The sequence below is a fragment of the Semicossyphus pulcher genome, unplaced genomic scaffold, assembly GCF_022749685.1.
Source record: "Semicossyphus pulcher isolate SPU_LCO1_2020_fin unplaced genomic scaffold, fSemPul1.0.p SCAF_6, whole genome shotgun sequence".
Classification (NCBI taxonomy): Eukaryota; Metazoa; Chordata; class Actinopteri; order Labriformes; family Labridae; genus Semicossyphus; species Semicossyphus pulcher.
In genome coordinates this window covers 12,760,510-12,778,500 of record NW_027211737.1, presented here as the reverse complement: position 1 = coordinate 12,778,500, position 17,991 = coordinate 12,760,510, and the positions used below count along the sequence as shown (strand labels likewise).

General features: G+C 39.9%; 1 protein-coding gene across 1 annotated transcript in view; it reads left to right on the top strand.

Moving 5' to 3' along the window:
* The first annotated feature begins 2,634 nt into the window (after nt 1-2,634).
* hsd17b4 (hydroxysteroid (17-beta) dehydrogenase 4) overlaps nt 2,635-17,991 on the top strand; it is a 31,670-nt gene continuing 16,313 nt past the window's right edge. Inside the window, exons 1-12 of the mRNA XM_069683267.1 lie at nt 2,635-2,768; nt 3,311-3,364; nt 4,827-4,934; nt 5,615-5,674; nt 5,765-5,786; nt 5,965-6,011; nt 6,288-6,372; nt 9,942-10,129; nt 12,363-12,454; nt 12,597-12,621; nt 12,751-12,879; nt 16,248-16,360. Of these exons, the coding sequence (XP_069539368.1) occupies nt 2,717-2,768; nt 3,311-3,364; nt 4,827-4,934; nt 5,615-5,674; nt 5,765-5,786; nt 5,965-6,011; nt 6,288-6,372; nt 9,942-10,129; nt 12,363-12,454; nt 12,597-12,621; nt 12,751-12,879; nt 16,248-16,360 (975 nt within the window). The 5' untranslated portion in view covers nt 2,635-2,716. The remainder of the gene's footprint in view (nt 2,769-3,310; nt 3,365-4,826; nt 4,935-5,614; nt 5,675-5,764; nt 5,787-5,964; nt 6,012-6,287; nt 6,373-9,941; nt 10,130-12,362; nt 12,455-12,596; nt 12,622-12,750; nt 12,880-16,247; nt 16,361-17,991) is intronic.

Here is a 17,991-nt window from a genome sequence, read left to right as displayed (position 1 = left end):
ACAACAAAAAATGACGTGCCACGAATATCCTTCACGTCGAGGGAGCGCTAAATTCAACATTTTGAGAGAAAAATGTTTGAATGCGTTGAAAATGTGTTAGCTGGAGTAAATAAAGAGAAAACCACGAAGAAGAAAAACAGCGTACACAGGCAGTTATCCAAACCGTTAAACCGCCGGTCGTTATTGTAATGGTCCATAATCCTCGGGCATCGACAAAATTGTAATACACTCCATTTTTTTCCTTAAATAAACGGTTCCGGTAAAGATACACCCCGGAAAGCCGCCAGGTAATGACACCCCAGGGGCACTTTCCTCCGAAAAACACCCCATCAGATTCATCCTGTCTCCATCGCAGCCTCCTTGGAGAGTCTGAACCAACGTCCGGCGGGCGCAGAGGATGCTCGCGCGCTCTCTCCCTCTCTCTCCCTCCCGCTCTCTCTCACTCCCTCTCTCTAGCTCGCTCTCATTGCACGTCTGCTGTTCTTTTGTTATTTCATCACACAGACATGCCGCGGTGGAAGAGGTCTTCCAGTTATTAGTTGTAAGACGTGAAAGGTTGTGTTTATTGAGTTGAAATAACTTCCCCACTTGTGGGTATTCTATTAACTTGTATAAATAGCCGTGACTTACAATTATCTCTGCTCCTCACAGCCTGAAAAAAAGGTTTCATAAGTTTACTTTCTCTACCTTTAACAAAAACATGTTGTCAAGAACATGCTAACAACATTTGAATGTGCTCTTTTTTATCACGATGTTAGCCAAAGAATGGGTGAATATGCAGAATAGCCTACTTTTAAAATCAGTGTATTTCCCCAGTCCAAACAGGTGTTAAAATAATCTGCTGTAATAAACATACACTTGCAAACAAATGCTAATTTAGAATATACATATAATCGTATTATATTTAAGTAATTTACTTATTCTTATTCTAATTCTGTGTGAATTGATCTGCACCAAAATCACCAGAACAAATAAACCTAAAAAAGCGGTTGGAACTGCTGGGCAACATTGATAGAAAAGGAGATTGCACAAGCAAAAAAAATGAAAGCAAGCAAACTGGCTACTACAGCCATATATGCATAAAATATCAAATAAACTGAAATAAATCCAACAATTGATCAGCATGTTCTGACATGTGTATAACATATATAATATATGTCGTGTTGAACAGACTAGGTTTCCCAGAAGACATTTTCAGAAAAAGTTTTAGCTTTAATGCCATGATAGTATGGACAACACATTTATATAATACATTTTATACATATAACATATGACTGTTTTAATTACAAACCGTCATATGTAAATAAAAGATTGGCCAAGGTTGTTATAAAAGCTTTAAAATCTATAATAAGACCGGGAAAAGGCATAACCATTACTTTGACCACTTAAACAATGTTTAAACTTATATGACCACATATAGGACTAAAATAAATTAAATTAAAATAAATTTGCAAAACGGCTTCATCCCCTGATCCACAAAGACCTCATTTAGACATTTTGACACACAGTTGCAAAAAGCACAGGAGTAATTAATCAAGGCTGGGAATTATAATCTATTAGACATGCCAAATTCAGCGTCTCTGTATTTTTCAATCTCCCTCACTGGTTCAGCTTTATTTGAACACTCATTGTGAATGGAACAGAGCCATCAGACAGGCCTGTGCTTTTCCTGCTGTCATAAATCAACAGGTCTGTTGTGTTAAGGTTCATATTGAAGAGTTTATTAAAGTGGGGTTTTCTTTCTTCATAAGACAATCCTGATCCAACCTCTGAGACAGTTCATGCATCTGCTAACTACCAATCTTTCTTGGCCTGCCAGTTGTGGATGTTTAGCTATTTGTAAAACATCACACAGGCTATGTATTTTTTCTCACCAGTTACAAACCTTATTTTACTACTTTCCTTTGGTGTTTGCTGTGTACACCATGTATACTACTAATGATGAACTAAGTCAGATATTTCAATTTGACTTTAATGTTTTATAATAATTAGATATAATAGACAGTGGTTTTTATTTTTTCTATGGCAGAATGAAAACTACACGTTATCAGCATCATCCGCATCCTCATCCTCATCCTCATCTTTTCACTTCCACACTTTTTGTTATCATGGTCCCCAATCACCATTTTTGTCATTATTGCCTATGCAGAAATTACGAAAAGTCAGTTATAAAGTTAAAAATGACTTGAAGACGAATAAAAATGATTTTGGAATTTACAAAGTAAATAAAATAAACTGATTGTAAAACTATTCAAACATAACATCAGTAGTAGCATTTTAAATGAAAAATTGACGTATAATTGAAGACATGCTCTTATCACATTGACATTTATCATAAATAAGTAGGTGTTTTCTTTTCCTTGGTTTTAGATGAAACCAAACACCTAATTTTCTCAAAAGTATGTAAAAATAAACTTTATCAAAGTCTACAAGGGTCTCGGCAGAATTTCATTATGTGATATCGGGATGTCAAAATAGGCGTTCAACCTTTTGGATATTCATTAGATAAGATCAAAGTAGGTTACTACAATTATCAGCGATGAAAAGGGGATGGGTTATTAAATCCTCGCCTCTGATTGGCCAATGCTGAGACTGCCCCCTCGGAAATGCGGAAGTGGAACTTGAAGAAGTTCACCCTGCTGTCCCTTCAAACTAGTGTTGCTCTTTAGCCTATGTACTGTCAGTGTACAGAAACTGTGAATAATATCTCATTGGAATGTCTTTGTCTTTCGAGGGAAGAGTCGTGCTTGTCACAGGGGCCGGAGGAGGTAAAACACCGTATAAACGTAACGGAACGTTAGCTAGGCTGTCATTGCTGCTAACTGTAAATGCTCTTAGGTAGGTTTTGTAACGTTAGCTCTGAATGCTAGCATGTTAGTTTCGGGTAGTTAAGAAGTTTTATGAGACAAATTATTAGGACAGCTAATGCATGTGTGTTTTCTTACGGTTATATTGGCGGCTCAGCAGTTCATCTCGGTGTCTTGCTGGTTGCTAATACTGGCGAAACAGCTGCAAGTCACAACACGTACAAGTAAACAATCTTAGACGAAGGTATCCTTCTTAACCATCTGGAAACAATGACGCATATGTTGATATTATTAAAAGACATGCATTTCTTTAAATTGACTAGCAACATACTTTAGGCAGCCTTTCCATTTGAAGCATACAGGAGCAAAGTGCATGTAACGCCATGCTTTACAATCATGGCATGTGTGTGAAAGGGCACAGTCAAAAACATCGCACCAGTGCTTGTTGATAGTGGTGTTTCGTTCTAGAAAAACATTTAACTAATCCGTCTTTCTCTCTGCAGGCCTTGGCAAAGAATATGCACTGGCTTTTGCTGAAAGAGGTGCCTCTGTCATAGGTAAATAAAGGAACTTCATTTTAAGCCTCTTATACCTCATTTCTAGAACAGGTATAGTAGATTAAACGTTGTAAGTGCAACCAGACTTTGATCCTATGTACATAATGAAATGCCCCCTAAAAGGAAACCCTCATAACCTCTATTGAGATTTTGTTTTCTTTGCTTTGAAAGTCAGCCATGTCAGTGTCATGCTGTCATCTGGCTCAACAGGCTTTCATATGTTTTTTCTTAGATGTTGGGGACTGGAAATCAGTTTTATGTTCATAATTAAGTATCATTTTCACCAATCAAAAAATGTTATGTCTTATTTTTTCTCATCATAGTTTTCTATAGCACTTTCTGCTGGCCTATATGCAGAAAAGTAGCAGTGATCTTGTTTTTTTTTTTTGAGAGCATCAGTCAATACCTGCAGAGTCTTACACCTGCACGGCTCACTGTGAGTTTAGATGCGTCCTGATTGAGATTTGAAGCTCCTGTGAGGAACTTTCAGTTTGTGTTGATTTTGGCAACCCCTGTGGAGAAAGTGGTACCGCTTATCTCTTTGTGGTGGTTTTCAACGAACAATCTTATACTGCTAACTTTAACAGTCATATGTATCACTAACATTAAATATATGCCCTGGAAAATGTAAACAAAGGCAGTGTGGAGTTAATTGCTTTGTCTGACATCTACCCCTCGCCAGCGGTTTCAGGCATCAAAAATAACTATATAAAAATAATCAATCTTGTCGCTGATGGTCTGGTTTACTTTTGTAGCTCATAAAGAGACATCAGAATTTATTTCAGTCTGTTTCATAACCAGTGAAAAACTCCTCACAGCAGCTTTAAATAGGGAAGCACTGATCAGATACACAGGCTTGGTACTGGCAGGTTATCATCTCATTAAGAGGATCCGGTATCAGCCTTAGCATGCCCAATCAACAGTAAATGCAGCATTTCAAAATATATGTCATTATCAAAAAACATAATTTCTGCTTTCTGTTTAAGTCATCCAGTCACAGTGGGTGGCAGACACAGTCATAGCAATAGGTCTCATGTTTGCTTACTTGATAAAGTATTCCCATGATTCCACACAGTGATTCATAAAGATTTACAATTTACTGGAGAGAAGAGCGCTGGTATAAAATCTGTGCTCTGTATCCATAGAGATACCCTGAGTTGAGGTATGAGAAATGTTATTGGGAGAGAAAAAGTTGAATCAGTGCATCCCTAGATAAATTATACCCCAAAAAGAAATGTCCATTGCATTTACTGTAATGTTTTTGAACTGCACAGTTTCAGATATTTGGATAAACATTTGCCCTCCCCAAAATAATAGCTTTCCCTGATGCCTGGGCCAAACTTGCCCTTGAACTCTGACAAGGAATCAGCTTAGCTAGACTCTTCTCCTTGCCTAATCAGTTGTGGAGAATTGCAGAACTCACCCCATTATTGCTAATCTTTTTCTTCTTGTTGCAATAAAGTGAATGACCTTGGGGCAGACACTAAAGGGGGCGGAAAGAGTTCTGCGGCTGCTGATAAGGTGGTGGAGGAGATAAGAGCGAAAGGAGGCAAGGCTGTGGCGAACTATGGTGAGAAGTTTGGACTTGCCTGCTTGTCTTAGGTTGTCCCTTTTCTTCTGGCACTTCACTATCTCCATCTTTTATTTCTCTTGTTTACTTTGTAGTGTTTAGTGTGAGTCATGGTAGGCTCAAAATCAGTACTGATTTCTGTCAGCACAAGAAGATCACTTATAATCTGTTAGCTAGAGTCCTTGTGCATCTCACATATTTAAGATATAAGCCTTGTTGTAAAGAACTGAAAACGAGAGTGCTTATTTTCAATGTGTCTGACTTGTTTGTGGGCGTAGTAAAGTCATATCATTCATCAACAGAGAATTTGATATATTTTTTTTATCCAGTTTATAACAAACTTTGATTCCCAGCTATCACTAGCAATCTTACTTTGAAAAGGCGTCTTATCAAATCGTACAACTCATCAAAGTGAGCATGAGTTGTACCTCGTAAAACTTTCTCATATGCCTCTCACCCTCCCAGTTATATAACAGTGACTACAGACATTGATTCTATCTGTAAACCTGAATGCTCCCAGGAACAATGTAGCCAAGAATCAGATCAATAACTGAAGCGTACAAACCGCAGAGACGCAGGTTTCTGAAAGCCCAGTTAAGGAGAATTATTTTAGATTCATGACTCATGAAGTGCAGGAATATCAAAGCATTTCTATGACGATATCTGTCATGCTCACACAGAGTCTGTAGAGGAGGGAGAAAAATTGATCCAAACAGCGCTGGATACATTTGGAAGAATAGGTGAGTAATGCGTCATTACCTAAATAAATGATGTTGCTGCTATTTGAATGAATTATAAGATTAATCCTGTGAAATATCTTTTTTGTCTAGATGTTGTCGTTAACAATGCTGGGTAAGTAATGGCACAGTAAATATCACACTTTTAGCTCATCTCATCATCTGTTTGTAGAGTTGCTATTTGATTGCTGTCAGAATATTAATTGGACGCTGTATGAATGTTAAAGACAATCTTACGTTTTCTCACAATGACTGAAAAAGACTAAAACCAAGCCCTGCTTCTCTTTGCCAAGGATCCTTCGTGACCGATCGTTTGCCAGGACGAGTGATTTGGACTGGGGTAATTCAATTATATCTGATGTTTATATTCACTTCACTCTCAATAACTTATGTATACAGTGTATGGGGTGATCCCATATCATCACAATATTCCTGTTTGTTTGGCTCATTCTAGTGTAACAATAATGAGTAGAAAAATACATTGTATTTGTTGCCCATGTGCCGTCTGTCTTTAACAACAGATTGTCTGCGTGGGAGTTTGGAAAATCTACTGTAAGCTGGATCTGCTCCACGATGCTCTTATGCACTGTGTCATTCATCTTATTCTCCTTTGCAGACCTGATTCAGAGAGTTCACTTGAGAGGCTCGTTTTTGGTGACTCGAGCAGCCTGGAACCACATGAAAAACCAAAAGTTTGGCAGGTGAGAGCAGCTATTGAGGTGGACAAAAACTGTGCCATCTCCTATTATGTGGGCAGGATTATTTATTTTAGTTCCAATGAGTAACAGTATCCTCAGCAGACAGACCATTTCTGGCCTGTATTCTGTAGGATATCAGTATTCTGTGCAGTAATGTCCTTATTCAGACATCAAGTTAAGTACCAAAGATACTCAAAACGGCTTTTATGTGCCCCAGTTTAAGTGGCCTCTTGAGGATATGACTATGATTATATAAAGCATGTCTGCCACCACATTATTATACTCATATTCTGACTCTGACTTTAGTCACTTGATACCCTTTAATATGTCTGGCTTCACTGGTATTAAGGCGCACAATGAAAAAAATCAGCATACTAATAAAAGCCCAAGACAGCAAATCTGATTTGAATATGCAAATTAGCACATAATGCTGGGAAGTTAGTTAATTTGGTTATGTGGCACTGTAAGGGAATCTCTCAACTATTTGAGTACTTAAAGGGCCAGTTCGCCGATTTTCAACCTCAGTCTTATTATGCTATTATAGGGAGCCAAAAAATGCTATTTCGCGCTGTGCCTTTGGAGGATGCTACCTGCTTCTCCAATGGGTCCAGTCAGGGGCAGGTGTTCAGTTCCAGCATGCAGTTATGTTATTAGATGCAGCTGTGTTTGCTAAATGTTTAGGCCTGTTAACAAATTAGTTCATGAAATGAGATTAATTATATCTGTTTAAGTTAACAATGTCTTTACTATACCTCATAAGCAACTGATTCTTCTTTGATAAAAACATGATCAGAAGATGTCTACATACATCCTTAGTGCTTCAGGACATTTATTTCCAGACAGGTCTCTTCTCCAGACAGGCAGAATAATACAGATATCCATTTCAGACAGTGGTTATTAAAATTGCTCTTTCTGTCGTGACTTGGAAAATAAGATTAGACCTGCAAAGATGTAACTTCTTCGAAGTGATCAATTTATTGAAGGAGCAGTTCGCCCCTGGAAAAAGCCACTGTCAGTTAAAGCTGGTGTTCTCTGTAATCGATAGAAGCAATAATATTTGAAATTGGCGCCATAGCTGTGGAGAAAGTTGTACAAACAGCTCGTGGTTTCTCCCATTTTACATTCCTACAACACCCAGCATGCATTGCGCCCTTCCCTCTGAAAGGAACGTCCCAGCGAGAGACGCTGGAGTGAAATATTACCGTTTCACTGCAGGCAATGGCTGCAGAATCCGAAATATGACGAGAATATACCGGCGGATTGTCTAAAAAGTCTTCAGGTCTGCAGTCTACATTTCAAAACTGAAGATTTTGAACGAGACATGACATCGGAGGCGGGCATCCTAGATTGAGGAAGTGTAGTTTAGCGAGCTCCCTGGCCTCCGGCAGATGACGCATTTTACGTAGTCTGGCTGAGAACACAGTGGCTTTTTCCAGGGGTGAACTGCTTCTTTAATCACTCCAGAAGAAGTTGCAAATACATCTTTGCAGGTTATTTTCCAAGTCACTACAGAAAGAACATTTTTAATAACCACTGTCTGAAATGGATATCTGAATTGTTCTGCCTGTCTGGAGAAGAGACCTGTCTGGAAATAAATGTCCTGAAGCACGTAGGATGTATGCAGACACCTTCTGATCATGTTTTTATCAAGGAAGATCAGTTGCTTATGAAGCATAGTAAAGGCATTGTTGACTTAAATAGATATAATTCAGATCGTCTCACTTCATTAACTAATTTGTTAACAGGCCTAAACATTTACCAAACACAGCTGCATCTAATAACATTTATGATGTTGGAACTGAACTGAACACCTGCCCCTTGACTGCTCTCACAGTTAGAACTGTGTGCTGTGGAGAAGGCCCGTTGAGGTTTGCATGTTTTGAATGATAATTTGCAGAAGAAGGTCACACGACCGGCTTTGCTCCCATGTTACTGTAGGTAACAGATGCCCTTCACAAGAACACACAAGGGGCTAGGAAGTGGGCGGTAGTTCATTAACAGTGAAGCAGCATTTTGCATTATATATTATTATTCTCATTATTGAGTGGGAAATCGTGCATAATGCAGTTGGTTTAATATACAGGTTTTGATGTCAATATAGTTATGAAAAAATAAGGACACAAACAGAACATTTGTGAAAACTAAATGGGTATTTCATTGTTAAGGACCAGTAGCATTTCAAGTTTCAAGGTCAGTCAAGCTAGTTTTATATTCCTATATTTTGTTGGTTGACTGTTGGGTGTGATTTAGCTTTACCCTGTTAAAAGTACCAGATGTGTTTCTGTAGCCACTTCAGATACCTCAATATAGTAGTTTTTATTTTGCCTCTGCACTCACCACAGCCGTTGCTGATCACTGTCACCCCTCGTCTGTCTGTTCTCATGAACACGATTTCATAGCATTCATGCCTGGAGGGAATGTTATTACATCTGTCACAAACCTACATTTGTTCTCAAGGGTGAGCTGACGAGAATTTCATGATTAAAGATACAAGGCCAATGTGATTGCTCAAAAAAATTTGTGTCTGAAAGAATACAACGATGAAGTGATTACTTGTTTTTGCCCAAAAAATCAAACGGTTATTCTAGTTTCTCCTAGTTTAACTAAGGTGGTTCTTTTTGGTATACTTTCTGTTCCCTCAGAATTGAATGTAGGGTGAACCGCAAAAGTATCACAAGTTTTTTTCTTTAGCATTTTGAAAATAAATCGACCCGGTAACTTATCCAAGTTTTAGCAGGTGACAGAACGGATAGGCTGGACCCAGATTGTTGTGTACAGTTCTTCTCGTTGCATACGGGCAGGTTTCAATCTTTGTGTGCAGGCAGCCTAGGCAAGAGTTGATGGTGCATTAAAGTTAAAAGAAATGAAAACTGTAAATATTCATGGCAGGTCTCTCCACAATGTTACAGCATGGTGCAAAACAAACAGATAATGTATCAGGTCCCTAATGCACAAATGACAGCCTGTGTGTTTGCTCTTCTATATGGCAGCATTTTATCATATGATGTAAAGATTAAAATATATCTGCAGTAATACTTGACAGTGTGAAAGGATCCCCCAGTAATTTTATCACAGACTTCAATGCATGAAAGTTATCGATTTTGAAAAATATCCCATTATTGCCAGTCCTCTTGTGGTTGTATTGTTGTGCTGTGGTATGGATCACTGCTCTCTGATGACCAGCGTGTTTCAGATGTCTTCAACAGTTAATGTAGCGTTTTAACCTCATTACTTTTGCTTGACTGAATTGAACTCTCTGCGTGAGATTACTAGCAAAATTGTATGTGTAAGACTGCGTGGCGGCTGTGCATACATGCAGTCATTCCTGCATATAGCTTGTGCTCACAGTCGCTCTAATAAATCTGCTGTGTGCAGCTCTGTATCTGCGATGAAGCACTCGTTTGTGTGTGGGTGAATGGGTTAGCATGCGTACATGTGCTTTCTCCTGTGTGTTTATGCATGCATGAAAGTGTGTACCACTTTGTAAGGTCATGAGTATGCGTGAGGGACTGTGTCTCATTTCTTTAGCGATGTCTGTCACTAACTTGTTGCCTCGGGTTGTCTTTGGCCAGAATCATCATGACAGCTTCAGCCGCAGGCATCTACGGCAACTTCGGCCAGGCCAACTACAGCGCTGCCAAACTGGGCATGCTGGGGCTTTCAAACACCTTGGCCATTGAGGGACGGAAGTACAACATCCATTGCAACACTATTGCTCCTGTAGCCGGGTCGCGACTCACAGAGACCGTCATGCCCCCAGGTAAGCAGAGAGATTAAATAACATGCTTGATAGCATGCAGTTGGTCTGTGTAACGCATACTGGGATGCTCTGCGAGGTATGTGAGGGCACGTGCTCTCACACATGCAAGCAGACCAAATTAAACAATAGATTTCAACCACTTTTTTAGAGCAGCTGCTTAATAACATCCTCATGTAATCTTGATTTACAAAGTGGAAGGCAGCAGCAGTCCCGTTTGACATGCAAATTTGTCATCTAATATTCAAGAACAGTATTTTTCTTTTTTTACTATTCTAACAGCCCTGATGAAATCATGCACCCTGTAAGTGCTTTAAAAGTTTTAATGTGTCAGCTCTTGATTTAAACAGGCAGCTCTGGCCCCCTAATTTTACTGTAGGTGTTAGCTGTGCTTCTTGCTATTCACGGAAATGTGAGTAGGCATGCTAATGTACCATTTTTATTTTTCTTGTTAAATATTTCTTGAGACAGAAGGTAATGCAGCATTTGATACATACACATGAAATAAAGCTCAGAGCAGCTCATAAACAGGGGTATGTTGGGCCTCAACATTACGTCTACAATAAATTACAGCTCATCTCATAAAAATGGGAACTGTGAGTACTGTGTATGAACATTTAATCAAATAAAGAATAAAAACACTAAATTCAACCTTCAAAAATGACAACTGCAATCATCTCTAGCATTGTCTGCTGTGTTTTAAAATGATCCAAAGGCCCATAAAGACGGGCAATGTTTTTCCAAACCACCAAATCCAGGCTCTGTAAATGTCTTTACATTGTGAGCATATTGTGCAAGCTCTGTTGCTGCAGACCAGTTAACTAACAGGGGCATTAAGTGACAGATTAAAGCCGCGGATCTGTTGTCCTGCCGTGCTGATCTAACCGAAGCATCTGTCACGCCGCACGGTGCCAACTGTCACAGGATGACTTCACCTCAGTAAATGACTCGGTTCCATATGTTGGCTCTCACTGACACAGGCTTTACTAAAAAACAAACAGCCAAAATCATCTTGCTCAACATTGCAGAGTGCAGGGAAACAGAATGCCTGTACTTTTGCCACCACATTTTGGTGATTGAAGAATACTGATATTTTTAGCACGCATATGGTGCGTGGTGTTGAGTCTTCATTAGTTCGCACAGGGAATTAATAGCCTGTTCCAAATTTTTATATATTAGTAATAAGAGCTCCTTTTTTATATATATTCTCATATTTTGCATGGGTTTCATATTTTTGGGTGTTTATTGTTCACAGTGAAAAAGTGAAAACTGCATAACTCTGTTTTTCCAGAATTACATGTTTAAAAAGGTCGCCTCTGAAATGGGCCGTTCAGAACAGCTGCAGGTTTCTACGTAGAACCTTGCTTTCGCTGAAATCGACCATTCGTCGTTCAGCGTCATTCACCTCCGGCCGCCGTCTTGCACAAGCGTGTAGTCAAGTCCGACACCTCCTGGTGATTCTGGCTCGTACATGTAAGGCCGAATAACCGATCCTAGAGCAGCCATGTTTTCTACAACTTAGGCTTGACAGTGCAGTGTAGCCGCTTCCCCACATGGGATCGCACACATGGGGGGTGGCACTCAAAATGCTGTCAGCCAATCGTGGCTAAGGTCTAAACTTTGAATGGCAAAATGGCTTGTTCGTTTTGAGGAGGAAGGAGAGGCTCCGAAAAATAATGACATTAAAATATGTATACAATTTTAAAACTAAACAAACTTCACAAACGTGATTCAAAAACAAAAACAATAATAGAAAATTGATTGCATGGATAAATATGTCCACTTTAATGAAGCACACAGATTAGTATGTCTTTGCAATTCCATTGAAAGAACTGAAATGGCAAATGACTTTCTGTGTCCTAATAAATTAAGAGCAGTATGATTTTAGAGCATGTTGATTCATCATGCATGATTAACCTATGAACACAAGGTCTTTCCCCCACAAAATGATTAATTCCTGAATTCTTAAATAAACAGCAACTTGTATTTCCTGTCTGGTTTACTTTGTAGCGAGAGGACAAATGCTCGAGGCTTGTGTACTAACTCAGACCATGTACTTGCAGTATTTTCTAAATGAGCACAGTGAAGAGTCGCAGCATCATTTTAACGATACACTAAGTACCACACAGAGATGCTGAAGCAGAAGCACCCCTTTGCTCTTTGAGTCAATTGTATAACAGATGTGCAATAAAAACAAGCCCAACTGTAGTTTATGTGTATGTTTTGTATTATTTAGACCTGGTGGCGTCTCTGAAGCCTGAGTATGTTGCTCCCATGGTCCTCTGGCTCTGTCACGAACAATGCCAAGAGAACGGAGGGTTGTTTGAGGTAAACCGAAAATGCACTGCTTATAGCTTTTTTCTTTTATCGTTGACAACATTAAAGCACGATTGAAATATTCAGTTTCCTTAAGGAGAAAATATTTTTCTCTATCTGTTTACTCATCTGCTCATGTTTCATCTCCTTTCAGGTCGGTGCAGGCTGGATTGGTAAATGTGAGTGCTGTGTATTTTTCCTGAGGAAATGTCTCTATGAATCTCTGATATTCGGTCGCCCCCGGTACTGTATGTGTGTTATTTCTACCATGCAATGACCTCTTTATTTGTGTGTGTCCATGTGTGCAGTGCGCTGGGAGCGTTCTCAGGGCCACACTGTGAGACAAAAGAACCAACCCATGACTCCCGAGGCAGTCAGGGACCAGTGGGACAAAATCTGTGATTTTACGGATGCCACCCAGCCTGCGAGCGTACAAGGTCAGTAATGCATGAATACACACTCACATACACAATAACCTGCAAAACACACATGGGCGCACATTTTATGCACACTGACATAAAAAAATACATTAAAAAAAGGTTTTATGTTTCTCATGTCAGTTTGACATTTTCGAAAATATAAATGAAGTCATTTCTTTTGCCATGAACAGTCATTTAATCATGTTCATAATAATATCTCTTAAACCAGTAACCAACACACAATTTAACAATAGAGTTAAGATTACAGTGGCCGACAAAGGCAATCGTGCTGCAACAGCCCAAATGATTTTCTTTAGAAGAAACAGTGTAAATGCAAAAACACATGCAAAAGTCCAAAACAAATGCATTAACATCAAATGTGCTGCAAATACTGGAACGATACAGACCAAGAAAACACATGCAAAAGAAAAACGCTGCAAATCCAGTTAACACAGCCAAAGTGTTCCAGGCCTGTAGGGGGCACTCAGTGTAATATGTTTATTATTGATGGGACAGGGAGCGGGAGACGTGAATTTATTAATTATTATCTCCTCCTTCTCCCACATAAAAAATCCCCAATCTGCATTGTCCCCGCCCACTATGCCAATTTCCAACAGTCCACCATCACAAAAACAAAACACGTCTCTGCCACCGTTTAGTAGCAACTTGTTGAAACTTAGCTAGCTTGAATGTAGTACTTAGTAGTAGTAACGTTAACGTTAGTAGTCAGTAGTGAGTTAGTGAGTACGATGACGGTCACAGCTGGCTCGCACATCGCCGAAGTTGTTGCCATAGGTTGCACATAATAATATGCATAGCGTCACCCCGTCCATTAACGGGATTGGCTCTTTCGGTTTGTGGCGTCACAAACTTGCCAATCTGAAAACGTGTTGTTCAGCCTGTCCTTGCTACAATGCAGTTTAAAAGCAGACAGGCCCAGCCATGACTGCTTATGTTGTCCCTGATATGTCATGTAGTACATGAAGAACACCACACAGAGATGTTTACAAGGTTAAACACTTGGTTTTCACTGCAGGGGGTCTTTAACTAATGCTACTAAGAAATATAGACTATAGTTGTCAATGTCAAATATGTAGATGTTTCAGTATTTTTTCAGAATAATGCTGTTTAGCCAAACAGAAAGCCTGTTATCATGCTCTTCATTATGGAACTGTTGACATCTATTTTTGTGTGACACTGTCAGACATTGGCAGATTGTTGTGATATGAGAAGAAATAGGGTCATTTCTCAAACCTTAGTGTTTATATTCCATTGGGACATTCATACATTTAAAGGTGTGATTAGCCTGTATGTTGCGGAGCAGATGGCATTATACAAAAACGGACACCTCTAGGGAGCTCAAAACACATTTTTCAGTAGAGAATTGTGATTGAGAATGAGAAAACAGAGCACATGGTCAGTGTGGTTTTTATGTCTTCACACCCTTTGACTGTGTAAAGGCGAGCTCAATCTTCAGCCAAATGAGCCTTTTTACTCTCGGCTCATCTGTGTTTACAGAGAGTTTGTTCACAATACGCGTGGACAAGATGGTGTTAGAGATCAAGCGAGGGAGGAGGAGAAAATAAGTGAAGGTACAAGCTTTGTATTGTTCCCTGAAAGGTCTCCAACAAGAAGGTGGTAAATGTTGATTATTATTTTCCTCCGCCTCCTCCATCCCTATTCACACTCTCAGATGTTCTTTCGAAGAAAGGGCGGAGGTGTTGGCATTAACTGAGCGAGGGTGGCAGACCCACCGGGCTGTAGCTGGTCTCATTAGCATGGCTTTGTAGTGCCTCCTCATTTGTAGGTTACTACACAGACCTGTTGCTGCCTCTGTTGTGTAACGGCTGCCACTGAGTGACGGAAATTAGTCCTCTGGTCTCCACAGTCTCACTCTGTTTCTCTTCCTCGGTTGTCTCAGCTCTCTTCTTTGTGTTTGTTTTTGGCTGAATCTGTTTAGATATTCATAGCTTGTGTTACCTGGGTGGGTTTATGTACCTTGTGTTTTTAGACAAACAGAGAACACACACTGTGGACTCAGAGTCTCAAGTAAACAGCGAATGTTAGATCAGAGAACCGGTCACGTGGACCTCACATTCATCAATGAATTTTAAAGCGGCGCCTGGATCAGTTTGTGTTAGGTTGAAATTCTTACTGTGTGTTTATCTCCCTTGAATTCTGTTTAACTTTGCTGAGATGTGTTTAGTGTAAGATGAAGCATTTTCTCTGGAGCTGTAAGCACAAAGATCCTCAAGGGTATTCCTGGCAAAGAGTAGGATTAATGATTGCTATCTAGGTGATATGGATGACGACACATTTTAGAAGTTTTGGCTGAGCGTTTACCTCCAAAGAAATACAGCAGAGGCTGCAGCTGCTCGCTCTGCGGCCTGGTACATGCAGGCTTCGTCTCAACGCGTCAGATAGCAGGAAAACTCATCTTTCTTGGTTAATAGAGCACACACTGAGGAAGTTATTGCTTCAGTTATTCATCAACAACAGGATTTGAGTATCCACATATAACAAGAAACACTTTCATTAGCTTTGAATATATCAACATGCAGCTGCAGTAAAATACCAAATCTTATCTAAGGCCCTGTGTCCACATAGCGCCTTTTTCTGGCAGAAAAGTGCTGGGATGAAGCGCTTGTGTAGTGAAAGAATAAACGCTGCACATGGTGAGAGAAAAAACGCTGCATGTGGGTTTTGTTGCTATGACAACAATAAGTTAACTAACTTACTACACAGCTAACAACAAGCTTAGAACGCATAGGGTGATAAAAGCACAACACTTACCAGCAACATTTAGAGTCCGGCCGATCTGCTCCCAACAAATGGGCTTTTCGGCCTCTATCTAAACAAGTTGCTCCTCCATGTTTGGTGGTAACCAGGGTGACGAGTAGCGCCCCATCTGATTGGTTGCCTGAAAAAAGCAGCGGTAGCGACACCAGCGGCTTTCTGAAAAGTTTTGAGCTTTTCAACTCGAAGCGCTCGAAGCGGTCACACAAAAAAGGCGGAGCGCTCTGAAGGAAGACGCTGGTTGCAGCGCATTTTCTCTAGGCGGTCGCATGCGCTCTGTCCTCATTGGAACAATTGAAAAAAAGACGCTCAGAAAAAGGCGCCATGTGGACACGGGGCCTAATACAGCTTTTGTTTCAAGATGAGAATACCCTGTTTTCAAATGTAACTCACTGAACACAGTGTAATGTAATGTAACTCAAACTACAAATCTTTTATCTTAATGTTTTTCATGAGTCATACAGATTGCATAATATACAAATATTTCTACATGTTATCAAAGCTTCAAACTGCTAATGTGCATCTTCTCTATTCCCGTGTCTTGCTCTGTGTTCTTCCACTTATTTGTCCTCTCTTACCTTTTTGTGTAGAGTCCTTACAGTCAATTGTGAGCGTGCTATCTCGAGTGGAGTCCGAGGGAGACGTCGGTGCGAATCCAACAGCTGCTGCAGCATCTGCAGCCTCTGCTTCAGGGATCAATCCTGTGAGTAGAAATGTCACTGATGCTTTTTTCCACAGAACTAATGTTCAGAGTCTTGAGTCCTTTAAAAGTTTCACAAATTGGTGAATACAGTTTGCTCAAAAATAGACCTTTTAAAGTGTTAGAGCATCGTATATTTGTGTCTCTTCAGTTGTATGCGGTTATGTTTGTTAGAAACTGTTTGAGGGCTGACAGTTGATGTTTATGTTGCTGTTGATCCCTCGTTTGTAGCGAGCAGTATTTATGTTGTTTACAGGTCTGATGAAATTGACTGTAAATCCACAGTCTCTAGAAAGCTCACTGACTCGTAATGGGCGAGTTACCTTCGATGACCTTGAATGAATGAATGATTTTTATTTGGTTAATCCGTTTTATGCTGCTCGTCTGGGGCCAGGTCTGTTTAATATAAATGCTTATATGATTAGACATAATTGTTATGGACTGCTGGAGGGTACGGAAACATGTGAATGAATGATCGTAGGCCAGCATGAAAGGTTGTCTGTCTCTGTGTGTCAGCCCTGTGACTGACTGGCTGTACCCCGCTTCCGGCCCAATGACAGCTGGGATAGCAGCTACTCTTCCTTTTCACGTGCCCTGTTTTCCTTACTTAACTCCCTCCATTGTCGCCCTGCTCCTCCCTTTCTTGTCCCACCTTATTTTCACTTTATATCCATCTACTTTATGTTCTTCCTTTACCTCATTTGCCTCTCCTCTATAATCTCTCTGACTGCGACTGTAGTAGCGTCTTTGACGGTTGGTTGATAATGACTTTTGAAAGTGTGGAGCCGTTAAATCTCAGACTGTTTCAAAAATGGCAACTCATGACTCTTTAATACCACCACACTGTATTTAGTCAGGGACATTAATAACCTCCTCAGCAGAGCTCCTACAACATACATGAGTACTTTGATGTCTCCCGTAAATATGAGATGGTGACGCACCAGATAGGTGTCAGCTCACATTAGCTTTCAAAACGCGACGTACAAAAGACGCCGGAGCACAATAGCAGCAGCGACTGCTCCCTCAACGGTTGCTCCTTCACTTCACCGTGTTCCCTATCATTGAATAACAGAAAGTGAACTGGTTACATTTCACACATGGCTGACTGGCTTAAATAAAACATTTAGCCACAAGTTTTAGTGTACCACATTAAATAATTATCCTCAGAAACAGCCTCCATTTTCTGTGAAGCTGCTTGTAGAATGCAGTGGTACACTTTATTCTGTATTTGAAATGCAGCTCAAACAGGTGACTGAACTGTTCGTACTGTGGCAGGATTATGTCTGCCACCATGTTATATAAGAATCAGCTGATTCACAACATGTATCTGGTAGCTTATCAGTATGAGGCCATAACATAAATGTTAGTTGTCCACTATGATTCACACACTAAACCATAATATCCCTGGTTTGACCTTTTTTCTTGACATTGTAGATATTGATTGGAAAGATGGAGGGGAGAGAGAGATGTAGAACATAACACACATACAGCTCTGGAAGAAATGAAGAGACCACTCCAAATGTCTTCGATCTTAACCAGTTATCGTTTTCTGCAAATAAAAGACCTAAATGAGAATATTGTATTTGGAAGTTGGGTAAAATGTTAAACAATGAGAGTTTATTTCACACAAACAC